The 26,266-nt window shown below is 53.5% G+C and overlaps 1 protein-coding gene across 4 annotated transcripts in view; it reads left to right on the top strand.

The window, feature by feature from the left end:
- Kirrel3 (kin of IRRE like 3 (Drosophila)) overlaps positions 1 to 26,266 on the top strand; it is a 566,099-nt gene that overhangs the window by 507,903 nt on the left and 31,930 nt on the right. For all 4 annotated transcript variants that reach the window (XM_005378522.2, XM_005378523.2, XM_013511050.1 and 1 more), the window contains 2 exons: positions 17,778 to 17,935; positions 25,363 to 25,513. In XM_005378522.2, coding sequence (XP_005378579.1) covers positions 17,778 to 17,935; positions 25,363 to 25,513 — 309 coding nt within the window. The remainder of the gene's footprint in view (positions 1 to 17,777; positions 17,936 to 25,362; positions 25,514 to 26,266) is intronic.

Here is a 26,266-nt window from a genome sequence, read left to right as displayed (position 1 = left end):
ACTCACAGAGGCATTTTCAGGGGCTAATTGGGAGCAGGGAACAACTTCAGGAAAACTAATAAGCGAGCGTGGGAGTGGACTGAACTGAGAGGGGCTCTGTAAGTAACCCTGCAGGTTACAAGCCTTGAGGAAACTGAGATAAGCAAGAATGCAGGGCATCTGATTCATTGAAGGCAAGCAAGAAAATTGAAGTCTGAGTTTTGAAACCACTCTCTGTGCCCAGAAGGATGATAACTTGCTGTGTGGCTTTGCACATGTTGCTTAACTTCTCTGGGTCAGCTCCCTTGTCTATCAGGCACATGGGGTTAGATCAGCTCCAGGCAGGGCCTTCCATGCCGTTGGCCTGTAACTGGCCCATCAGAAATATCAGGAGGAGCCAGCGTGGGGCCACACGTGGCCCTTCTGGGGCTTCCTCACCTGCTGGAGACTTTGGCTACGGGGGCACAGTCCATGCATCCATCAGCGGGGGCCTGACAGCAGCAGGGAGCCAGGAGCCAGAGTCTCTTAGGCAGCCCTCAGCCTGTGGAGCAGGGAGGGAAGTGGCTTAGTCCCCACTCGTGCACACAGGGATCCAGCTCAACACAGAGCCAGCAGCGCATTCTGGCACTGGTGCAAAGCTCCATGGTTACATGTCTGTGTGTCCTCATGACAGTATTTATGCTGTACCCACTTTCCAGATGCAGACACTGAGACCCAAGAAATGAGACTTGCCTGTGTTTACACAGCTAAAAAGTGCTTTCCCTGGGCATGCTGTGCTATCTTTGGAATCCAGACTCAGGATGGCCTAAAGCCTTCCCTTCTCTCGGGACCCTTTCCACCATGGACAGACACGAAGTCCAGACAGAGCCCATGCACCCTCCAAGGAAACTGCAGGCTCCTCTGCCTGCCCATCCCTCCCTGGCAGGTGGCATTAACTTGGCTCTGGGAGGAAGCAGGGGTCTCTTCTAGTCTGGCCCCAAGACTGTTGCTGGCTTGGCTCGGCTTTTTGGAACCTCAGACCATTACCTGGGAGCAGATGCGGGAGGCACAGCCATGCTTGGGGAGATGAGGAAGGAGGAGTGAGAAGCAGAGGGGCAAGCATCCACTGAGCCCTGTACCCAGATGCATTTCACACATGCATCTCACGGAACCATCCCACCAACCCTTCTCAGGAGGCAGCATCAACCCTCCTCGTTCGTGCTAACGACACAGGCTCACAGAGTTAATTAACTGAGCCAAGGTCATGAAGCCAGGGACAGGGAGGCCAGGATTCTGTCCCAGGTCAGACACTATGGCAACGCGGCATCCCCGCCAGTGGCCCATACATTGAGCGCTAGCTCAGCCTCCAGGAATTCTGAGCACCAGTGAACGTGGGTCTGGACGGTCTGTTTTCAATGAGTGCCTCATGGACAGGGCCAGGCTGATGGATGCTTCATGCAGAGAAATCCCTGCTCACCTCTCTCCTCGCTGTATCCAATGAATGCAAATGAATACTAATGGGAGTCTAAAATAAACAAACTCAGGAAATTGGAGCCACCTCACTTCTCATCCCACAAGTGCACACACATGCATTGCATTCCAAAGTCAAATGCAAATGATATTTTCAATTATATACCAGATCCAGATTATCCATGCCTCTGGCCACAAACATTAATGCCCATCACGGGAGTTGACTGTGACGTTAAGACACATCCAATACATTTCTCCTCAAACCAGTGCTCAACAGCTCACCCCACCCACTCCTCCGAGCAGCTCATGGGCTGTTCCCAAGCAACACATTTTCACTTTGGCCAATATATGCAGCACATGCACCCCAGATTCCAGCACAGTGACAGTGATGCAGATCCAAGCAGAAGCCCATATATTCTCACACAGACTGATCCCAGGGTACCCACAGCGATGCTACGACATCCTGTCTCTTTTTATAGAGCGTCCACCATGCATAGAACGCTTTCTAGGGCAAGTCCATTGCTAATCAAAGGGAAAGGAAGGCCCTCGGGGAGACAGCTAAAAGGAGGGAGATGATTAGAATGCAAGGGTGACTAGGCCTGGCTGATGGGTCCCAGAGGAAAGGGTGATTGAAGGTGGACAGCAGAGAACACGGACAGTAAGGGGCTTATCCAAGGTCTCAGGAAAGCCAAGAGGTACCAGCTGTCCTGGTCCTAAGCTCGTGATCCAGCAATGTCCTATAGACCCCAAAGCCCAACCTCTCCCAAAATTGGCTCATGAATCTAGCACAGGATGCCAGTAGGGCCAAAGGAAACTTCTAGACCATAGAAGATATGTAGGTGTGTCTGTAGCATAGGAGTGTATGTAGGAGGAAGTGCACAAAGTATTTTCTAGCCCTGACACTCTCAGTCCTCCTCTGGAAGCTTTGTTTTCCCTACTTAACTCCCCTCTGATGCAGACATCCCTTCTTACCCTTTGGTCATCTCATCAGGGCTCAGCTGTTGAGCACCCACTATGTGGAGGCTCGGATCTGGGGCAGGAAATACCAGGAAGCATCGGGCAGGGATGTGCCTTTGGGAAGCTCACAGCCCAACCAGACAAAGCACTACCAGTGGCAAGTTCTGCAGGCAAAGGGAGTCCCCCTCCCACTGGGCACCGGGGCTGAGATGCCATGCTAGGTCCTGGGATACACGTGAATGAGTCTGGGCCCAGCAGACTGATGCTTCGTCACAGTTCGGTAGAAATCAGAGGTGACGTGAGCAAAGCCTAAAGGTCATATAGGCATCCCCAAGTCAGAGAAGTGAAGGCAGGGCATTCCAGAAAGGGCTGAGGCCAGGAGGCCCAAGGTGGGCTGGGCCGGGCCAGGAGCTGCAGAGACTTGCACACTGTATGCAAGGGAGTGGCCTGATTGGCTGGTCACTTCAGAGGGTCTCCCGGCAGCCCATGGAGACAGGTAGGGGCAGGTGAAGACAAGAAGACAGAGGTCACTTACCAGGCTTTTCCTGCATAGGTCATGAGAGGAGGAAGGCAGAGCATGAGATCCTGCCAGGGAGCATCTGTCCGCAGCTTCCTTGGGCCGCGCAATAGGAAGTAGGTGAGCATCAGCTGGCTCCACACGGCCCCTCCTGCTCTTTGGCCCAGCCCTGCCCTGGGCACACAGCTTGCAGATGCCTGTTTCCAAGGCCCACATTGTCCCCAACTCCCAGGTGAGCACCAGCCTCCCCAAGCCCCGGAGGAGGACTGGGAGGCCAAAGATAGTTGAAAATAATCAACCCCTCAGGCTCAAGAGTTAAAAAGAAATCTTGCAATGGAGCTCCAGGCCACACACTAGTGTGAATTCACACTGGGGGATATTACAAACCCAAGGGTCCCATCGGACCCACCTTCCCCAAAAGGGCCACACCAGGGCCCCAAGGGGTCAGGGAGAGGCAGAGAGTGTGGGATACTGTGGGAAGGAGCCCAGGACATCTGCCACAAAATCAGTGGGCGTGCAGCTTACCCATGAGGTCACCAACCTGATGGAGGGTCCCTCACCCCGTGGCCTTCACACTGCCCCAGGTGTCCAACCCCAAGTGCACGGGGCTCTGTGCTTGAAATTAAAAGAGTGAGACTTAAGGTAAGGTAAAACATAAGTGGTGGACCCCTGGAATCTCAGCACTTGGGAGGCTGAAGCAAGAGGATCATGAGTTTGAGGCCAGCCTAGTCTACTTAGTGAGACCCTGCTCCAAAAGAGAAAAACAAAAGTGGGTGAGGCAAAAATCCTCATTCTTTCTCTGAAAAGCTCTACGATCTCAGACACATAGCTTCCAACCCCCTCATTAGAATAACCCCTCCCTGCCATCCCCCTGGGATGTCACTGGGCTACCACTGGGAGAACCAAGCAGATGAGCCAGCACCTAGTAGGCTTGTCATCATCTACATGGAAAAGTAGAAAGTTTGTATAAACATGAGGAATGTCTGGGGAGCATCCTTCTCCATCTAGGCCAGTCCTCCACCCAGTGCCTGTACCCTGTCACCACTACCTGCCCCCTTGGCATCCCAAGCAAATCTCATAAGGTCACCCATGGTCGTTGTCACTAGGAGACACTGTGTCTCCTTCCGGGTGGCTTTTCTTCCATTCCGCATTTGCATTTGATGTGAGCCTCCCTGATGCTGTGTTCCCTCAGCAGTAGCTCACCTAACCTACCAGAGGCTCTGTGTCCTCAGCAGCAGCCTCCCTGCAGCCTCCTCATCCAGGTGGGCACTTGCACGACTGAGCACTGACTTCACCCCAGCACCCTCAGAGGTTCTCTCACTGAATCTGCACTGCCCTGGGCACACCTTAGCTCCACCTTGCAGAGAGGAAACTGAAGCTTTGAAAAGCGGAGAGACTTGTTCAAGGTTCCTCTGTTAGCTGTGCCTTTTCCCCATCCTGCGGGTCTCTGTTCCCCTGGGGTACCGGGCCCCACCAGTATTATCATAGCAAACAGTAGTTGTAGGGGCAGCCAGGGTCAGAGGAGGAGCCCTTCCCTGCTCCAGGGAACAGAACTCAGAGGCACCGAGCACAGGGTCAGGATGTCCTCTGTACCCAGTAAGAGGCTCTCCTCACACGGGACTTATTCTGGTAAGAGCATTCATGCCCAAGCCACCCCCGAGCCTGCCATGATAGTGATGGAGAAAAAGAGGACACGTGGGGAGAAGAAGTGACCCCTCTGCCCTCTCTGGGCAGCACCCTGTTACAGAGGCTGTGGTGTGCCTCCTAGCTTTCTCCTTTCAGGACAGATGGGCAGAAACTCATTTTCTCAGCTGCTAGAGTGTTAGAAGCAGCCAGCTCTCTGCAGAGTTCCACACTGGAGACCTTCTGTGGCTTGGGAGCAGAAGCCTGCTTAAATAAGTAGTCACATAGGGTACAAAGGCCAGCCCCTCCTGCTGGGACCACCAAAGGGCCATTGGTGCTTTGGAATCTGCTGAAACCTTTCTACGGCCAGCATCCTTCTGGAGTCTACTTCCAATGCCCCACAGGGACTGGTCCCTAAAGCCCTCCTCCTAACTTTAACTCTCCCTGTGAGTGTGGGCTGGTGGGACCCACACCTCCACAACCCCCAGGCTGGCCCAACCTGAGTTCTTCAAGGAATGCCTGCAGCTACAAAGAAACAGCAGCCTTCCGGCAAAACACACCCTCACTATATAAAACGAGGCAGGAGGCTCACCAACTTCTGCAGATAAGTGTGGCGTTCTTGGGTAAAAATGAGGAAGATGAAGATTTCAAAAGTAAGGACAAATGATAGATGAGCATTTAAACTCATAATGTATTCTAGAAGAATTAGTCACCCTTTTTCAAATATAGAGACTCACACTTCCTGGAAAAAAGACTCAGGTGAGAAAAAAGAATTTGACTTTTCCTCTTAGGAGTCTGGCAAATAGTGAATCTAGTAAATTTGCATAAAGTTAAGAGGTATATTTTAGTGGTTTTCTGGGATTCCCCAAAATGAATTTTTGTGGCAAGAGGCCTGGAGAAAGTATCTTTGCTCGTTTCCTTCTTTGGCATGCTGCCTCCTGGCTTTATGGCCTCTGTCCCAAAGGACGATGGGTTTTCTCTCTTCCCATCAATCTTCTTTCTAAAGAGCAGGTGCCTTGGGCTCCAGCTGGCTGTTGTTCTTTTTGCTGGTCTTTCTCTGTTGTGACCTCTCTAGTGCTCCCTTCCCCACCTCCTCCCCATCGTCCCTGCTGCCCTGTAACCAACTATGACTTCTATTGTCCTATACTGTACTCTAATTTCCAAAGCAATTACTGACATTTTGTATAATGGGTTTAGGTTTGGGGAAATTTTTTGTTTGTTTTTTGTTTTTTCTTACAGTACTAGGAATTAAACCCTGGGTTTTCACACTGGGTTATATTTCCAGCACGCACCCCCCCCCTTTTTTTTTTTGAGGCAGTGTCTCAGTAAGTTGCCCAAGCTGGGTCTGACCGGCAGTCCTCCTCCTCCTCAGCCTCCTAGAAGTCTGAGATTACAGGTGTGGGCCTCCATACCTGGCTGTATGTTTATTTCTTTAAACCTTTAATGAGGTGCCCTTGTCCCCAAGCCCCTGTATTTCTGTAAAAACTTGAATTCCAGGCTGTTGGTAGGGAAGGTTCCTTCCTGGTCTGTTTTCCTCCTTACTGAAAGCCGTGGAGCTTCTCCGGGAGGTGGACGTGCCTGAGAGGGAGCCTGTACCAAAACCAACCAGATCGGTTCTGCTTTCTATTTATGGGACCAAGGCAGATGCAGTTCCCAGCCCGCCTTTTGCTGGGTCAGGATAGCTGTCTCCGAGCTGCTAGAGCAGCCAGAGTGAGGAGAAGCTAGGTTTTCTCGCATGTACCACCTACAGCATCATTAGGTGTGAGCCAGCTTCGGGGCCCCCAGTTGCCAGGGGTGTGACTCACCCCAAGTGTATTGGCCAATTTATACCTCAGTTTCTCCACCTGTAAAATGAGGATACTTCAAAGGAGCCCATCGCAGGAGGTCACTGTGAAGGTTAAACAAGGACATAGCAGCCCCTGTGACTGGCTTCTTGTACACATCCAGCGTGGTGAGCAGGAGCATCCCCAAATCAGGTCAAGGACAGAACTAGCTGGCAAGCTTTGGGAGCCAGGGAGGGGGTGAGGGAGAGCTCTTGGGTGTCCTGTGCTCTGTGCAGGAGCTGAGCTGCAGAAGGCAGCAAGATCTTCTTCACGGGACTGGGACAGCCATAGACACCCACCTCCCAGCTGGCTGGCTCTTCCTCCCATCCCTGCCCTAACGCTTCCTCTCCCCAGCACACACACCACACCATCCCTTCCCTGCTGGCTTCTCCCAAGGAGACGGGCACTGTCAAGCCCTGTCATACTTGATGTGCACCCAGGTTTAGGGAGGTTTTGTTTGCAGTACTGAGAATTGAATCCAGGGCCTTCACGCCAGGCTATATCTCCAGTCCTTTTCACTTGGTTGTAGTTGTTATTATTGTTATTGCTGTTTTGAGACTGTTACAGTAAGGTGTCCCCTCACTGAGGCTGGATCTAGTGTGTGTGACTGATTCATGGTACAATGCTAGGAATAAGCATGCTAGGATTAAGGGTGGGTGATTACTAAATCAGTCCACTGGTTGGTTTGGCACCGCCCTTCTCCCCAGTAGCTTGGACTCATATAAGGGACTCATATAAGAAAGAGGCTTGTCTTCTCCCTCCCCTGTTGCTTCACTACCTGCTGCCCGCCATGAACTGTTCTCCTCTGCCATTCCACCTGCCTTGGAGCCAGCCAATTAGGGACTGAAATCTCTACAAACAGAGATGAACAAACCCTTTCTCCATTAACTTGTGAGTGTTGGGTATTTTGTCTCAGCAATGGGAGAAAATTAACTAAGACAGAGACAAAGATTTTTTTTTTTTTACTTTGTGCCTGAGGTCATACACCACCCTGCACCACCCAAGGCTGAGCACACCACGGGTCTGTGTGCAGGAAGGTCGCTGCCCAGGCAGGCAGTCCCCTCGCGCTCCTCCGGCCCTCTGCTCAACACGCATCCTGTGGTTTGTTTGCCTGCTTAGTATTAATGAAACATCCGGCTCCTTATAAACAATCCCTCCCTGATGAGACAGCTCAGATCCTCTTTCAGGGTGTCATCGGAAATAAACAGAACATTCCCATCCTAATTTAAGAGGGAAAACAAGGACTTGCTTGACTTTGTCCCTACAGCACCCATCTCCCTTGCCCTTATTCTATCAGGCTCCTCCCTCTGCACCTCCACTGCCCCTGTGACTTTGGATCTGTAACCCCCTCGTTGTCACTGTGGTGGTTCTGTAGGTACTTTTGAAGCCGGGCAACAACCATTTCACCTAGGCAGGCTGCAGCCGGGGCACAGGACAAGGTAGTAGTAGAACAAGAGGCTGAAACAAGCCCGTTGCACACCATATGGAGTGACTTATTGAACTGGCAATACTAGCACGTAGAGCGAAGATGTACTGAGTTCTTACTGTGGTGCCAGGCAAGGCATATTTGGAACTATGACTTGAGAATTGTAGCTATGAGTTCTTACTGTGGGGCAAGGCACATTTCTAACAACTGCGTCCACTCATTTCATCGGCACCCCCGCCCTGTGAAATAGATCCCACAATATCTCTGCCAGACATTATTCTGCACAGATTGTTGAAAACTGACCCACAGTCAGTGACTTGTAGAGCCAGGAGCCAAGTAAGGCACCTGACTTCATAGCCACCCTTCTTACCCCAAACAGAATGAGGTCCAAGGAAGAAGAGGGCTTCCCAGTGTCCTGACCCTCTGCAGGGGACCTTGGAGCCGTGCTGGCCCAGGGTCCCTCCCAATCTGGGGGACAACTGAAACTCAGCCTCCATGCCCCTTACCCCAGTCCACATGCCGTCACCCTCAGTCTGCGTCTTCCTCCTCTTTCCTCCTCCTCTGCCCCCAACTTCTTCTGGGCTGTTGTGCCACAGAATACGTGGGGTCCTGTGCTAGCTGTCACTATAACTGACCTGAGATCATCAACTTACAAAGAGAAAGGACTGATTTTTGGCTTGCGGTGTTAGAGGTTTCGGTCCGTTGCATGGGCCAGTGGCAGCACATCGTGGAAGGAGCACACGGCAGAACAAAACTGTTCATCTCGTGCCCAGGAAGCAAAAGAGAGGGCACGGGTCAGAGACTAAGGTCCAACAGTCTCCTTCTGGAGCACGGTCCACAGTGACCTCCCCGCAGACCGCACCTCCGGGAGCTCCCACCGCCTCCCAGTGCCACGCCTCTAACACCTGGGCTCTGGAGGGTTCTAGATGCAAACTACAGCACATGCTGCATCCTACAAATTCCCATTTTTATTCCACCCCAATTGTTTTTACCCAGACCTGAGTGAGGTAGGGAGGGTCAGAAGGGAGGAGGAAATGCTTGTATTAATTAAATCACATATAGGTAGTTAACTCATCTCCAGCATTGCCAGAGAAAATACAGGATGTCCCTTTAAAATGTAAATGTCAGATCAGCATACTAACACTAAACATGTATTTTTCTGAAATTCACATTTAACCAGCACCCTGGGCTTTTATTTGCCACATCTGGCAGCCCTACACATATCCTCCTTTGCTGCTTACCAGCTATATACTTTGTAACTTTACTTTGCACCTCAGCTTCCTTGCCTCTAAGATCTGCATAATAATTGTACCTACTTTATATAGAGTTGTTAGGAGGATTGAGTGATATTCATCAAGAATACTCAAAAGAGAACTCGCTGTCCTGAAAGCCCAAATCAATGTTAGCTATTCTTCCTATTATTGTTGTTCTTTCCTTGTGACCGTACTAGATGGTGGGAGAAATGCAGAGAGGTGAGAAGACTCACGCCCTGGGGCCCATGGGGAACCGAACACAAGTGTACAAATGAATGTCACATAGAGGTGCTGGTCAGTGTAACAGGTATGAGCAAGGTGGAAGAGGTGATGGTGGGCTGAGGCTTAAAGAATACCCCAGAGTTAACAAGAGAGCAGGAGCCCTGAGCTGACTGAGGAGAGGGTGGGAGTCCAGCCGGGGAAGACCTGGGGCAAGCACACTTTCCACAGAGGGACCTTCACAAGGACAGGCCGTCCTTGAGAAAGAGGAGCTGTCCCTTCAGCTAAAGCAGGAGAGAAAGAGCAGGAGAGGTGAACTCTTACTGCAAGGACCTTGAATGACCTCCATAAGGAATTGCTTTGCTGCTGGAGCCGTGAGGGCCTCTGAACATGTAAGCAGTAGAGGTAGAACCTGTGGATCCTGTGGAATGATTCTCGGCCATGATGGAGGTAACACGGAGTGGAGTGCAGAGACCTCGGATGCGGCAGGCTGGGTTCTGAGATTACTGCAGGAGCCCAGAGCTTTGGGTAGGCCTGTAGGAGTGTATCAATTAGCTCTTGCTAACTGAAAAAGTAGGATTTTTGCCCTCACTGAAAGTTTCCTGGCTGACAGCCTTACCACAAAAGACAAACAGGTGAAAGCATGACAAGTTTATTTAACCAAAGTTTTACATGACACAGAGGCCTTCAGAAATGAAGACCTAAGATCCAGGGAAATTTTTCGGTTTAGGGTCAATGCAGGATGGACATTCACACGGAATTAAGATTGGGCAAAACACCTGTTTGTTCAGATTCTCCTTAGAGTCCCTGTCATGGATTCAAATGTGACATTTCGTCCCTCTGGATGCAGGCAGGGTGCCTCTGGAGTGAGGGCCTTCTGACTCACCTTCAGTGGAGATAAGGCCTGCCCTCATGCAGAAGGGCAGGTCAGCCTGGCCTTTCTGCTTCTGCTGCTTTGCATTTTGCGAGTGCCCATTCTTGGTGTTGTGGTCTGAGCCCCAACAGAGTGTAATAAACCACCTAAAAACTGTGGGTCAGCAAGCTGGATGGAGCCCCACTGAGGTGCTCCTCTGCTCCCCATGGGGCTCACACCTGCCTCCTCAGCCTCCAGCTGCCCGTGGCCTCATCCTCTTGGGCACAAGACATGGGGATATATGGGGGAAGCCAAACGAGCCAGAGCAATGCAGTCACCCCCGAGTTCTCTCAGCAGAGTCTCCCCCCAGTTCCTGATGGGACCAAGCAGCAGAAGAGACAGCGCTCTGCTTTTCCAGAGGAATGGAGCTCCCAGCCCATCCGCCCCTCATCTTCCAAAGGAATGAACCTAGTCTGCTTAGAAAACCAGGGAAATACACATCCATGTATCAGAGCCTGTAGAAAGCATCTGCCCACAATACATCTCCCCGCACCCTGCCAGCGATGCAGTGTATCTGATCTGGTTGTTTTATTCTGCTTTACTAATGAGGAAACGGAGGCTCCGAGAGACCAAACAACTTGCTCATGGCCACCGACTAGTGAATGTAGGACTCAGGATTTAAACCCAAGTAAGCCAAGCCAAAGGAAAAGGGCCTCTGAGGAAGAATGACTTATCCCAACAACTGCAGGTGGCTCTAATCCACAAGGAGAATTTGAAGTAAGAAACTATGAGAAACAAGGCTGAAGAGGTGGGCAAGTTCAGACCATTCAGATGGCGGTGAGGGACCTTTGGAGGATTCTACACCAAAGAGTGCCAGATACTCAGTACACGGTAGGTGAGTGAGCCCTTGAATGGATGGATGGGCGAATGACCAGCTTTCGCGGTGATCACTCGGAACTGTGCAGAGAATGGGGGCGTGGCATTGTGAATCCAGGCAAGGGATGACGGCTTGAGCCAGGAAGGCCAGTGGGAGTAGAAGAGAAAGACATATTTGAGACCACAGAGAATTAACAGGTTGGTTAGCAATGCAGAATAGAGGAGTCCACATTTCTGTCTTGGTGGTTGAATGGTGGGGCTATGGCTCAAAATAGGGAATACAAAAAAAGACAGATCCAGCTAGACAGGTGGGGGGTTTGGTGTCAGACACGCTGAACTGTGAAGGCTGTGGACAGCTGGGTGGTGGCTCTGGCGCTCAGGAGAGAGATCTGAGCCCGAGGTGCTTGTTTGGGCTTTGTCGCCTGAAGATAGGTGGCTGAGCGCACCTTTGAATGAATGGTGTGTAGAATGAGAGATGGCCAGCAAGAGCAAACCTAGGAAAAACCAGCATTCAAGGGGTGGGAAAGAGACCAAAGGAAACCACCGAGGAGGAAGGGAGAAACCCAAGGGAGCCCCCTAGAAGCCAACTTGGAAGAGGTCTATTCCCTACCTGGTTTTATGTTCCTCTCAGTACTGTACTTACCAACTCACAACATGATATACTGGGCATGTGTTTATTGACTGACTCTCCCATTAGAATATAAATTCTACCAGGGCAAAAACTTAGCCCTAGTCCTTGCAAGAAGGCCGGCATATAGAAAGCATTCAGTGTAAAATTTCCAAGGGAGCATTCAGCTAGCACTAGAAGCAGACCCTGAAAACCACGTTCTCCTCCCTCCTGGCTTGGCATCCTGCAGTTCTGTATTTTGCCCACGAGGTGGCGCAGCTGGGTAAATGAGGAAACTAAAGGCTGGGATGACCCTTGGCCCAGAAGCTGAAAAGAGGGCAGAACCACAAAAGTGAGCAGTGAGTGTATCTGACCGGCAAAAGCTGTACCCATTCACTAAAGCGCCAGCCACCAGCCGGGCTCAGACTTCCTGCAGCCCACTGAACTTCCGTGTAGGAGAAGGCAGAGAGGTCAGTGCTGGGTCTGAATGCCCAAAAAGAAGGCTGAACCTGCCCAGGGGCCACAGGCAGGAGCAGGGCAGGGCTGCGGGGAACAGCCTGTGAAGGGCTGCTGAGGTGAGGGGCAGTGGCCAGCTGCTGTGACTCCAGCAGAACCCGTGACAGGGTCTTGTGAGCCTGAGTCTAGATCTGCCTTCACCACTTATAGCTTGGTGATCTCAGCCAAGTCATTTGCCCTCTCCCGCCTCAGTTTCCTAACTGATAAAAATGGAGATCTTAAGAGATCCTGGCACGGTGCCTTTCACATACTCACAAAGCTAAATAACATTCTTCTTAAACGCTGGATATACTAACCGAGATATGGATAGCCCTTTTACAGAGCCCTCACCGCATTCTTTATGTCATGAATATAATCCTCTTAATAACCCTGCCAGATAAGCCTTTTATTATCCCACTTCCCAGATAAGAGGCCTAAAGTTAACAGGTTATATTTATCCACAATCACATAAAATCATGGACACATGCCAAGTTCGGCTTGGCAAACGTCTGTGCCACGCTGTGCCCTGAGCAACAGGTGCCCCTCCAGGAGGAGGGATCCAGGACAGGTGAAGTCACAGCCTACAAAGAGACCGCACACCAGATGGCACCGTAGGACCTGTTAGATGGGCAGACGCCCAGGAGGCCTGGGGAAGAGACAGAAGCCACTTGGCCCAACACCAGGGTGAAAAAGTTTGGAAGGGTGGGAGAGCTGGGCCTGGAGGCTCAGGATCTGCTCTCCTGATATGTGGGCAACACTTCCACGCCAGGCAGGGCTCGGCTGGCTCCCTACCCCTCCCCAGAGCTGCCGGGGCTTGGAGCTGAACCGCGAAAGCAAAGAAATACAAACCACCACCCACAGCCTCTCGCTCAGCCAAGCATCTCTGATCTGTCGCCACACTTGGCCGGCAGCCATCTCTGTAGCCTGAGGCCTCACAATCCAGACTGCCCCCCCACAAGAAGGCTGGGGCCACAGAGACAACACCTAGCAGCGTTCTCTCTCCAGAAAGGGGCCCAGGGGCACACCAGCTTTCCCCAGTGGACCTAGGACAGGCCTCCTCTTTGTCCCCCACTCTCCCAATACTTCTTTTTCTCACCCCAAAGTAAACACACACACACACACACACACACATACACACACACCTACAGTATCAAAAGTGCTGACCTCAGAAGCCAGTGTCTGTGCCCCCATCCCGCAGAGGGACCTTCCATCTATCTATTCAACAAAGATTTATTGAGCACCTAATATGTGCCATATACTGAGCTAGGCAGAGCTGTGTCCAAGACAGATAGCGTCTTTGCTGGCCTTTCCAGTAGGAGGGAACAGGGGACAAACGCAGCATGGGGTGGCGATGAAACAGACTGGGGTGATGGAGAGCCCCGAGGGGCTGCAATGCACAGGATGGCCAGGGAAGGCCTGTGCGAGGGGGAGCGCTGAAGCTGCACCTTTGAGGATGGGAAGGAGCCAGCAGGGCAGTGGTACAGGAAGGACCACTCCAGAGGGAGGACCCATCCAGGAAGGATCCTGGCCATGCGGCAGACAGGAGCCCACGGGCCAGGACCTTGGGAATGAGCAGTAGGGAGAAAGAGCTGATGTCCCTGGGGCAGCAAGGGCTCGGGGTTCAGGTGCTTGCAGGCCGCACTGAGATTCAAGCTATGTTCTGTGCCTTGGGGACCCCCAAGGGCTTGATGCAGGGCAGGGACCACAACAGGTTGGGATTCGCAGGGTCACATTTCAGCAGGCTTTACAGAAAGTGCGCTGCCGGTTAGCTGGGGACACAGCCCTGCTCCCCGAAGGTGATTCCCTGCCATGCAGCTGTGGGCAGGAGGATGGCCCGCTGACCTTCCCGCCCCTCCAGCTGCCACTGGGCAAGAGAACCTTCCACGCCAGCACTGCTGACTCACACAACAGTTGTGTCCCAGATGGACCATCCATGGTGCCAACTGCCTGGGCTGACAGAGCAGCTGAGCAATTCCTGGAAGTCCAGCCAGCGGCCCTTGGGTGACAACTTGGTGCTGCCTGAAGAGAATTTTCTCAGGCTGCCCAGGCAAGACCGGCCAATCTTGCAGATCAAGACCAGCATGTCAAGTGACCCTGACACGATACGGTCACTGGGCACAGAGGCGCTGAGTGGACAGCAGTCCAGAGTAGGACTGGAGCCTTTGATGCCAGCCCCACTCAGTCCTGTCCCAGGGGTAGCAGGGGTGGTGGGGAGCCTGCACATGTGCCCTAGTCCAGAACAGAGACTTTCGTGGGAACGCTCCTGAAAGTCAGCTGTGGTGGTGGTTCCAGACACCTTCCAGGCTTTCCGTGGCAGTATCTTGTTTATGACGAGGGGGGGGAGAGAACCTTAGTTTTGTTTTTGGGTTTTTTCGGTACCGGGAATCAAACTCAGGACCTCATGCTTGCCAGGCAGGCACTGTGCCACTGAGCTATAGCCCCTACCCCTAGAACCTCAATTTATAAAGCCAAGGAAAGCTTTAACTTCCAGCCGGCGCCAGGGTGCTCCTGCCAGGCCTACTCCGCCCTTCTTTGCCCCCGCTCACTGGGGGTGGGAGCCCCCTGTGCACTCGGCACCAGATTCCCTCTCTGTGCAGAATCACTGTGTGATGCCACCCCGCACCTCGAGGCTCCCCGGGGACCGTCGGCAGCAGAGTGCAGAGAAAGGCCTCGGGAGCTGCCCCCTCATGGGAGAGGGGCAGATGAATCACACTGCCCACCACAGGCAGGAGTCAGGGAAGGGCACGGCAGGGAGAGAGACCCTTGGCTGCTGCCCGAGTCCTGGATGCACTGGAAGTCCCCCGCTGCACTGGAAGCTTCATCCCTTTCATCAGCAATGCCCAAGGAGCAGCGGGTGCTGGACTCTCACCCACGCCAGCCGCTCCGTGAGGTAGGGTCGTGCTGCCCCCCAAGACTGGCTTCCGGCTCTGGCCGCAGACTCTGCCTAGGATCCAAACAGGTCTCTTCCTGGGCCTCAGTCTGCCAATAGTTAATGCAATTTTTTTCCTGATTGACAACAAGCACAACACCAAAACAGTCAACTATTTTTATCTCCGGATTAATCACAAAAAGGCTAACGCTTCCACCTTCCTTGTGATTAAAAATTAGGAGACCGAACTCTATAGTGGTTCAGGATAATAACCAGTCCTGGGAGGGGGATGCATGAATAATGCATCTCCGGCTCTGCTGCTCCACAACTCCCTCCTCTCCCCTCGCCCCTGCTCTGGGCTCCGGTCTGAATGGAGAGGTAATGAGTTGCACCCCTCCTTCCATCTGAGCTACAGCTGCCAGGAGTGACTGCTGATTTCTATTCAGCCGGCCACCTCCCAAACACCCTCCCGTTTCACCCCGCCCCTCCCCACCCACCCCACCCCCACCCCACCCCTCCTCCCCCCATCTGGTGTGCAGCCAGGCGAAAGCCAATCAATAATGCATGGGTACATGAATAACCAGCACGATAACCACTTATTTGGGAAGATGTAATCAGGACCCATTCTGAGGCTGGATGCTTGTGTGTGTGCATGCATGTGTGTTTGCCTGAGAACTCCCACAACACAGCCCAGCTCCTTCCCCCAAGTCTGCGCTCCTGCTAATCCAATATCCCCCAAACACAACACAGAGAAGCAAGAAGGCCAAGCTCAGGCCTCACAGACAGGTTTTTGCGAAGACCCTGGCCCCCAGCCTCAATGCCTTGATCAGAGTGAGAACACTTCTGTGCACCTGAGCAAAAAGTCCAGATAAAGCTGGTTCTCAAACATGGTCACTCTTGGGGATCCAATGGGGAGCTTTGGAAAGTCCTGAGGCCTGGGGCTCACCCCCAGCCAGAGACTGGGGCAGAGTGTATTCAGGGTATGAGGACACCAACAGCAGGATTTTTGGAAGCTCCTCAGAAGAGGGTGACAGGTAGCTGAGGTCACCAGCCCCTGTCTCAGACCCAACAGATGTCAGTGTGGAGGGAAAGGTCACATCCTCCTCATTTGCACCTGAGGGAGCTCACATGGAGGAAAGGGTCTGCCTTCCCGTCTTCCTCTGACCCACAGTACCTTCCACAGTCCTGTGCCTTTTGCTTGGGGGCGTGGGGGCTGCTGAGGAGAAGAACAGACCAAGCCTCCTCTTAATGCTGCAGTGTCCTGGGCCCCAGACAGCTCAGGAACCCGAGCTCCTCCCTCGTTGGCACCTGGTAGGGGGCAGCAGGACAGCGCCAAGCCCCAGCTCTCTGGGCTAGAGGGGCCCAGCCATGGCAGAGAGGTAAAATCATGCTCATCAGCCTCTAGTCACATCCCCCATCATGGAGTGGGAGCCCTGACTAGCCTCCCTGGCTCTTGGGCCATGTGGGCACTCAGGAGGCCACAGCACTGAGAGCGCTGGGATGGGCACAGCCAGTTGTCCTGCCTCTGGCCCATGCCCACCTGCTTCCTTCAGGCCTGGCGGCTCCAGGGCCTGTCAGGGAGGCCTGGCTTGAAAGCTCAGGGCCCTCAAGGTTGGATGAGGCTGATTTCTCCCTGGGCCAAGATCACTGCGGAGCCCAGGCAGTGATCCCCTTCCGGGACCAGGAAGGGCAGGCAGGGTGACGAGCCTGAAGATTTGCTGCCTTGGGTACCTGCCCTCCTGAGCTTCCGGAGAAGCCTGAGTGGACTGAGAACTGATGGCTGGCAGGCAGGAGGACAGGAAAGCCCTGGGACAGGCCCTGTGGGAATGGGTCGGAGCCAGAACCAGCCGAGCTGTAGTGTGGGCTCTGACACCTCCCCACACGCCCAACCAGACACCTGCCCGGTCTGGGTGGAAGGACAGGCTTCTCTGCAAGGGCAACCGTATGAGAAGAGCCTGTGTGCTGGTCTCCAAGCCTGCCATGCACTTGCCCTTCATGTGCTGGGCACACACTCAGCCCCTACTTCCGTGTGTCCGGGGAGGCCTCCCACCCCACCCAGGGAAAGGGGGACCGTAGCCTTGGACAGTCTCCGGTGAGCTCTCTTCTCCTGGGATTTTCCTGGTCCTCAATGTGTTCATGAGCACAAGCACTGCAAGAGGCCGCGGTCCTCAGAGAAGTCACTAGACTTGCTGGGCTCGGCACTAAATGCTGCTCAGTCGTCCACCATGGTAACCGCTCATCCCACAGCGCACGGCCATCGTGGAGCTCTGAGTGTCGCCCGCTGGGGGCCGTGTTTGTGGAGCTGCTGCCGGCACAGGGCTCTGGGTTGGAGCCTTGCCGCACAGGGTGCTCCAGTGCCTTCCCCCAGCACTGGGAGTCCCTTGATCGGGCCACAGTCAACAAGCTCATGGCCACACACGGCGGAGCCACTCTTGGGAGTAAAGTGCACAGGCAGTGAGGAGCGACCACAGCCCTCAAAGTGCCCCTCACTGCCGCCAGGGGGCACTGTCACCTGTTTCCGGTCTGGGTCGGCTGGCATCGAAAGGGTCAGGGGCCGGACACTTTGGCTGTGTGACCTTGAGCAAGTCGCTTCATCCTGCGGAGCCTCAGTTTCCAGACCTGTTTACCTGGGATAATAATCTCAAGTACAATAACAGTCTTCACTTTTCCAGGGTGTTGTGAGGATTAAATCAGGCGACAGGCACAGTGGCTTCTGGAGTCTTCGGTTTGTTAAAGTGATTTTAGCGTTTGTCGACCTCTTCCTTAGACCCACCCAAACTGCCACCCTAAGGAAGGGCCACCCCGCCTGACCCTCTGCTCCTCTCCCGCAGTGCCGCCCGATGACCCCGTCATCCTGGGGGGACCTGTGATCAGCCTGCGGGCCGGCGACCCCCTCAACCTCACCTGCCACGCAGACAATGCCAAGCCTGCAGCCTCCATCATCTGGCTGCGCAAGGGGGAGGTCATCAACGGGGCCACCTACTCCAAGGTGAGTCCGGCCGGGCTCGGCGGGGAGGAGCAGTCACTTGGTCTCTCTGCAGCTTTCTTTTGTCCGTGCCTGGTGTTTCTGTCTCTCTTCTTACCCTTCACCTGGTTCTGTACCTTTCACTTCTTTGGCTTTGTCTCTCATGCTGCGTCTCTCCCACAAGAGCCTCCCTCTCTGCCCTAGGGTAACCACTAGACAAGGTGAAAACCATGAAATAGGACACGGTCACAAGAGGAGACTCAGGGATGGACAAAATACAGGAGGCTGAGCCGAGTGTAGTGGCACACACCTATAATGCTAGTTCTTGGGAGGCTGAGGCAGGAGGATTGTTATGAGTTCAAGGCCATTCTGGGTTACATAGGAAGACTCTGTCTCAAAAAAGAATGAAAAGTAAAAAAATAGGATGCTGCTATGATCTGAATTGATTATGTCCTCCCAAAACTCACAGGTTGAAATCCTAACCCTCTTGGTGATGGTATTAGGAGGTGAGGACTTGGATAAATGATGGGATCATGAGGGTGGGGCTCTTGTACATGGGATTAGTGTCCTTATGAAAGAAACCCAAAGGAGACCTTTGCCCTTTCTACCAAGTGAGGATGCAGTGAGAAGACAACCATCTATAAACCAGATTTATGGTTCCTACCCCACAGCGATACCCTGATCTTGGACTTCCTGTCCTCCAGAACTGGGAGAAATAAATTTCTGTGGATTATAAACTCGAAAATAACCGAGTTTATGGTATCTTGATATGGCAAACCTGAATGAACTAAGACAGGTGCCTAATTAATTTGAGTTTTAGAAAAACAAAAGGTAAATTTTTAGTGCATGTCCTAAATATTGCATGGAGTACATTAACAGACCATATTTACCATAAAAAATTATGCTTTGTCTGAAACTAAGACTTAACTGGGCAACTGTATTCTTATTTGCTAAATCTGGCCTCCTCCATAGAGCAGCCAAGTGAGACTTGTTGGGTTTTGCTATGTCCTGGTTCCTGACTCAGGGGCCAAGGAGTCAGAAATCCAGCCCACGCTCTCTCCCCATGCCCTGTGTCCTGCTGCACTTCTTCCTTTATTCACATAAGGCGCCATGATGGGAAGTGCTTAATTTTTTTTTTTTCCCTGTAGTAGGGATGGAACCCAGAGGCACTCTACCACTGAGCTATATTCCCAGTCCTTTTTACTTTTTATTCTGAGACAGGATCTAAGTTGCCTGGGATGGCCTGGAATTTGCAATGCTCCTGCCTCAGCCTCCAGAGTAGCTGGGATTACTGTACCCAGCAATATCGTCAGTGCATGGGTGCACATGTGTGTGTTTGTGTGTGTGTGTGTGTGTGTGTTTTATGACGTCTTCACAGCTTGGGACCTGGCAGGCCCAGGAATGGGCTGCCTGTCCCAGAGTTAACCGATTCCTACAGGAAGAAAATAACTGAGTTTAATATGCAAACCCGCCAGTCTTGAGTCCACGCCCCCGTAACTGTAGTAGCTATCTCCCACAGCCCAGGGCACTGTCCCCAGGATCACGTTTCAGGAACTCTCTGCCAGTGATGTCACACCTATGGCACGCGTGCCAGAGCGGGCTGTGTATCATTGAAAGGAACATCACTGCTCTAGTCCACCCCAGACCACAGCAACGAATGAGGTCATCCAAGCTGACCTATCCTATGCCACATCCACTGCCACCCATCTCCTCCCCCATCGGCCATGGTACAGGTTCAGCCACACTCTCCCTTATTTCCTCTGCCCTGGTGACCCCGAAGCTCCCTGTGTGGTCCCCAAGGCATGGTACCCTGGCCTCTTGGGAAGCTTGTAACAAACCATCCTTGCTACGCAGTAGCCTCCTGACTATCGGCCTCACTATGCCGGAATAAAAACAAAATGCTGGATGCCTTTTGTAACAGTGTCCACCAAATGCCCTCCAGGAACCTGTGCAGAGGCCCCAGCAGGGTCTGTGTGCCGCAGAGCCTTTAAGAAGACAGGGCAGCTTCTCCAAGCTCGGTTGTCTGGGGACAGAACACCGAGTAGGTGCCACCAAGACTGGGACTGCGTTCTCCTGCTGCCCAGGCCTGTTCCTGTCTGTCCCTTCCAAGCACAGCTGCAGACAGATGGGCAGGCGCCCTGTGAGCCCAGAAGAGTCCCGAACCCTAGTGTTCTCCCCCGGCTGGGCCCTTTGTGGCCTCAGAGAGTGGAGAGGGACACAAGCTTCTCCCAGCCCCTCCCTGGTCTCCAGTGGCAGGGCGCTGGACTCTCTGAGGGGACTTCGCTATGGACGGGGATGAGTGCTGGCTCAAGGAAGTGCTGGGGCCAGTCCCACTGGGTGACACTGCCTCTCTCATCTCCAGGTGGGTCCTGTCTACTTCAGCACACAAACCCCAGCAGGGGCCATTTGGCTCAGCTTTGGGGAGGGACTGGAAGGCATGCCTTCCCCCGCATCTCCCTCTGGCACATTTCATAACATCACAGTGTGGCTCCAGCCCAGGGTGTGAGCAGATTTATCTCCCAAGAAGCAGCTTGCCCTGGCGGGACTTGTGCCTGGGGAAGGCATTTGTCTTGGGATCTGGCCCTGGGCTTTGGGTGGTGGCCAAACTTTGATCAAGTGACCCCTTGGCAGGGTAGTCGGATTGGGATGGAAATGACACACCCTCAGAGGAGAGCGGGCTTGCCTCACATCCTCTGCTGATGGCCAAGGCCTTTCTTCTCTTTCCAGGACCCACGAGGAGGAGCCAGTGGTGGGCAGGGGCTGGGAGAAGCTTGTGCTAGGCTGAGCCTCACAGCGGGGCAGGAACTTTGGCACTGCCTGCCGGGTCCAGGAGTGTCTGGCTGCCTCTTCCCGTTTGTCTTCCTGGACACCCAGCCCCAGTCACTTGGGCACAGCTGGGGACAGCCAGACTCCTCATTCCCCCTCCTTCACCAGGCCTGATACCAGAATGGAGGTCACGTGGCATTCATCCGGAAATCAGCAAGTCCACAAACCCCAGGGAGGACAGACAGGGTAGGGGGGAGGCTGAGCCCAGGGCAAACCTTCCCAGCCTGGCCCAGGAGCCAGCTCCATGCCCACCTAGCGGGTGGCATTTGGGGAGGAGGGAGGACTAGACTGTGCTGTGCTGGAGCCAGGCAGCCTGATTCGGTCTTGGGAGACACAAGCGTCCGGCCCCAGCCCTGCCTCTCTGTTTTCTCCAGCCTCGGGCTGCCTGCCTGCTGAACGGGCACTGCCCGCCCACCACCAGCTTCATTTGGGCTCGTGCTAAGAGGAGCTCGGAGAGTCTGCTCAGGAAAATGCTGGGGGCTGGCATCCCCTGGGCCATCAGCCTCCACCACACACCCTCCCCACTGGTAACCCCTCGCTCGATATCCCATCTGCCTAGAATCTCTACCCAGCTCCAGTGGTGTGGCAGCCACCCATGCTGCCCTTTTCTGTGACCGCGGGCCACAAGGCCGGATGCAGCGTCTGGGGCACATGACACTGTGCGGTCCTATGCTTTACCCACGCAGAGCTTATTGAGGCCAAGTGACAACAGGCCTGCTTGGATCCCCAAGCAGCAATAAAAAAGGGAAGCAGAGGAAAGACTAAAAAAAAGGACACAGCAGGTAGGGGAGGTGAGTGGGGAGGGAGAAGAGAGACAGCCTTGTTGCCAGGCAATCAGGCCGGCTCAAGGCCTCTCCAGGCTGTTTGCATAGCAATGAGCTTCCCATATTTAGCACCAGGGTTAGGGCACCCACGCTGCATTTCCTCCAGGTCCCTGGCTCCCAGCTGAAGGCCAAGGCCCCACTATTTGGAAAAAGCAGAGCCGCCCACACTAGGCAACTGCCCCAGGGTGCACTAACGGCCCTGCTGTCCGGCCTCCCAGGCTACTGCTGGGAAAACCAGGAGATAAACGCGGGGTCAGTGAGGGGAGGGTGCACAGACCGGAAGCAGCAGCACCGGAGCAAGCACTAAGTCACTGGAGCAGCCCAGAGGGCCCCTTAGAAGTGGGAATGAGCCAAGGCCCAGAACACCCACGAGCAGGAACAGGCATTGCCATCCTCTGAGACGGGTGCCCGACAGGCTCGTCCTGGGCACAGGATGCATTTATGCTGCAGTGCACGTATGTCCTGCTCCATATCCCCACCCTCAGGAACACCATCACAGTCACATGGGGCAGCCTGGACACCTGGGGGGCTGGGCCTGGCATCTGGCAGCACATTAGCACCTGAGCTGCAGGGAGGCTGTGGACGTGCTGGCTCCGGAAGTTAGTGACTTCCCAGAAGGAATCCACTTCCTCCCAGAGCTGATTTGCATGCTAGAGAAGATTTCGAAAGCCGGAGGTGGGGGCCTTAGTGCCGGCTGTGGATCCCCAGAGCCCAGCGCAGTGAGGGAAGAAGGGAGGAGAGAGGAGCAGGTCTGGGAGGGCCGAGGAGCAGCGCTGTGACGAGAATCAGCAAAAGACAGAAAGTTCTACCTGGACTCGGACTTTCAAGGCCACCAAGTCCCCAAGCTTCATTTGCATATGAGAAAATAGGTATAAAAGGGACATTGAGCAAAAGAAAAGAGGAAAGAGAAAGCAGAGGTGATCCGACCTGGTAGAGATGAAAGAAGAAAACCAGGGTGTAGAAGGGCCCCCCACCACTTTGCACCTCTGCAGGACCAGCCCCCTGGTGTCCAGGGCATCGCCTCCGCCCCTCACATATCCTCCAGCCCTGCCCGGCAACCTTGACCTTTCCCCGCTTCCCTGGGGGAGAGCCAGGGTCCGCCCTCCACTTTGGGGGTGCAGCTCTGGGGCCCTGGCTTCCTCCGCACTTTTTCCCCTTTGTTTAATGAACACATTTCCCTTTTTCTCTAATTAGGTGGAACAAACAAGTTGCACCAGCGTTTTTATTTCCCAGAAAAGCACCCGCCTGGACACAGTAAATATGCCATTAATCATCATTCCGAGGCAGAGGAGCACGCTGGGCTGGGGAGCAGGGAGGCGGGCAGGGTCTCATTACAGCCAGGCCTCCCTGCTGCCCCCACAGCACCCACAGGGCCCTAACACCCAGCCCCGGTCCAGCCAGTCTAGTGGGGTTCCTGCGCAGAGTCAAACTGATGTCAGGGTGTCTTGTTAGCACCTCAGAAAAAGAAAGGAAAGGAGATGGGGAGCACGATGTCCGCCCCTCCTCTCTTCCCCTTGCACTACCCCGAGGTCTTATTTTCATCCAGGAAATTGTTTCTTATTAGCGCTTCACTATTTATAGTCCTCCTGAGGTCTGCTGAGCAGCCCCAAGCCAGCACAGTCACGTGGTGCCGGCTGAGCTCCCTCCCAAGCTGGCTAAACCACACTCCCCTCGTCGCTTTTAGGGGCTTCCAGTGGGGCGCCCCTGCCCAGAGGCTGACCTTGAAGACTCTACCTTTGTGGGACTGCAGGGACCGGCCACATCCCTCTCCCCCAGCTCCTCAGCCCAGGAGCCAGGGCGGTCTGGCACCACACCTCCCAGGAAAGAAAGCGCACCGAAGCCTCAGGCCTGTGGGGCCCGTTTTGTGCGGTACAGGAGAAGTTTGAGGCTGCTGCCTCCTGGGTGGCTTTCTGTACACTCTTCAGTCAGGATCAGCCTACAGCAGGACGCACTGATCTAGATGCGTGCTCAGGCCAGCTGCTCCTAGTCCCAGAGGCCACAAGTCACACTCCAAATTGAGAGGAGCCACACTGAAATGCAGACCCAAAGGACAGATTCCAGCAGCCTACAGGTTGCTATTAACTAGCTCAGTAACTGGCCCCTAAGGTCGATAGTTACTGAGTTTCCACCTGCAAGGTGCAGCTCATAATTGCCGCTCTCTGGTGTCTCAGAGAGACAAGACAGAGGCTCAGTACTCAGGTCCCCCACCTGTAAATGCAAGTCCAGCTCTGCCCAGCAAGTTCTTGGCTTATTTTGAACTCTGTTATCTCTTGCAAAACAGAGCTAATGCTCCTTTGTTTCCAGGCCATTGAGAGAATTAGAGACAATGCCACCACGATTTTATGGGCGGTCTCCAGGGAGTGGAGCCCTCTCATCCCTGGCTACCACCCTGGCAAAGACAGACTGTATCCCACTCCCACCCCCAGGGATGAAGTCCGTTTCTAGACTAGAAGTCTTTGAAGCTGAGTTAGTTCAGTCCTCACGTGAGTCCCTCCCACCCAGCACACTCCGCAGGCCTGTGCCTTTCTTAAGGAGCCCCAGATCGCTGGGGAAGAAGCTAGAAGGGGCACAGGGGAGGAGAGGGCAGCAGCCCTCGTGGGGGAATCAGCCATAGAACAGTACTTTGGTCCAGTAGGAAAAGATGGGGACCTCAGAAAAGAGGAGAGAGTGGCTTCAGAACTTGTGCTGGTTTCTTAGCACTTCCATAACAAAGCACCACGATTTTGTGCTGACAACAAAAATCCCTTCTCTCACAGGTATGGAGGCCAACTCAGAAATCAAGGTGTCATAAAGACTAGGGATAAGGCTTCCTGGCCTCTTCTAGCTCCCGGTGGCTTCCCATCTTCCTTGCCTTGTAACAGTAGAGTTCAAGCTCTGGCTCCATTGTCACACGAGCCTCAGAGTCTGTGCCATCTCCTCCTCTTGAAAGGACACCAGTCATTGAACTTAGGACCTTCCCTACATCCAGGGTGATTTCGTCTCAAAATCCTCCACCAATTAATAATAACTACTCTGCAGAGACCTTTTTGTCAAGTAAGCTTGCATCCTAAGGTTCTAGGTGGACACGAATTTGGGGGGCTATTGTGCAACCCTCTGCAGACACCTAGTGCTTCTGTTACCACCAATGTGAAGTGTGAATTTGGTCACATCCCATCATCTCGTTCAATCTCACCTGTTTCCTGCCCCGTGCAAGGGAAAATGACAGCATCATCCTGCCATCGCTTGGTGGAGTCTCTAACGAGATCAAGAAATAGAATGATGGGAAATGTTGCAAGGGTTTACATTGAACAATAATGGAAGAGTGGGTGTCCACTGATTCCACCCCCATCCCTACCCAGCACTATTCTCACCTCCGTCCCCCAAACTGCACCCTCTTCTGAAGACTGTCACTGCTCAGGAGCCACAGGACCTACCAGTTCCAAACCATCCCCTTGCCTCCTGCAGACCCTGTGGCTCACTCAGACACCAGAGGCAGAATGATGTTCGGTTCATTTCAACAAAGGGCCTACCAAAGCATGGTTCCCGTTAGGCCCAGACTGGTTGCTTCTGTTCTGATTTACAAGTCCAGGCTGATTTTCAAACATGATAGCCATCTTTCCAGTTCCTTTTTTCTTCCACAGCCCAGAAACGATCCAGGGCTCTAGTGGAGATGGACATCCCACATCTCCTGAGCTAACCCCCAGTCCACACGCATACTCTCTACATTTGCTCCCTGCTTGTCTCTCGGAGCTGGGACCTATCGTCCACCCAGGCCATCCCAGCCCAATGACATGGACCCTTCTATCCCTTCTCACCCTCCAGACCCTGCTCCGTGATGGCAAGAGAGAAAGCATCGTCAGCACCCTCTTCATCTCCCCTGGAGACGTGGAGAATGGACAGAGCATTGTGTGCCGTGCCACCAACAAAGCCATCCCCGGAGGGAAGGAGACCTCGGTCACCATTGATATCCAGCGTGAGTGCAGATCAGTGCCCCCAGGCTGGCCAGGCCCAGTATGGGAACCGCTTGGCCGCCTTGCCATGGTCCAGGCAATCTGAAGGCAGGGGACAGTGCACACAGCTCTGCAGATGGTCACTTTCTGTGTCTGGGCACAAAGGACCATCTTATCCTTCTTACTGTCATGGGAAGCACAGATAAAGGTCCTTTGCAAAGGGCAACTTCACATCACACTTCAGCACCTTTATTAGGTGGAGCTTTCATGCCGATAAATACAGTCAGCCACTGGCCCTGCTGCTGGAAAGGAAGCCAGAGTGGAGACACTGGGATCTGAAGGGTACTAGGGCTCAGAAATGTGCCCTGGAGAAGGTCTATGGGCCGTTCTCAGGGAAGGGCCAGTCGAGGCTATAAGGAAGAGAAAGAATAGGTGTACAGTCAGCCCATACTTTGCATGCATTATCTCATTTAATCTGTTTAGAGGAGGTATGACTGTCTAGGGTACCTGAGGCACCAAAAGGTTAGCTAACTTGCCTAAGGCCACAGAGGTTTCAAGCCCAGGCAGGTTAGCTTTCCAGAATCCACCATGGTAACCCTCACTATCCTCCCACAGTCAGTCCTCGGCAGGTGGATATGGTAATATTAACAGTAACGAGGCTGATATGGTAATATTAACAGTAACAAGGGGCTGGGGATTTAGCTCAGCGGCAAAAGCGCCTGCCTGGCAAGCGCAAGGTCGTGAGTTCGGTTCCCGATACCAGAGAAAAACCAAAA

The sequence above is a fragment of the Chinchilla lanigera genome, unplaced genomic scaffold (genome assembly GCF_000276665.1).
Source record: "Chinchilla lanigera isolate Chin_1 unplaced genomic scaffold, ChiLan1.0 scaffold00011, whole genome shotgun sequence".
Classification (NCBI taxonomy): Eukaryota; Metazoa; Chordata; class Mammalia; order Rodentia; family Chinchillidae; genus Chinchilla; species Chinchilla lanigera.
Note: the sequence above shows the minus strand (reverse complement) of the source record. Positions and strands in the feature narration are given on the sequence as shown.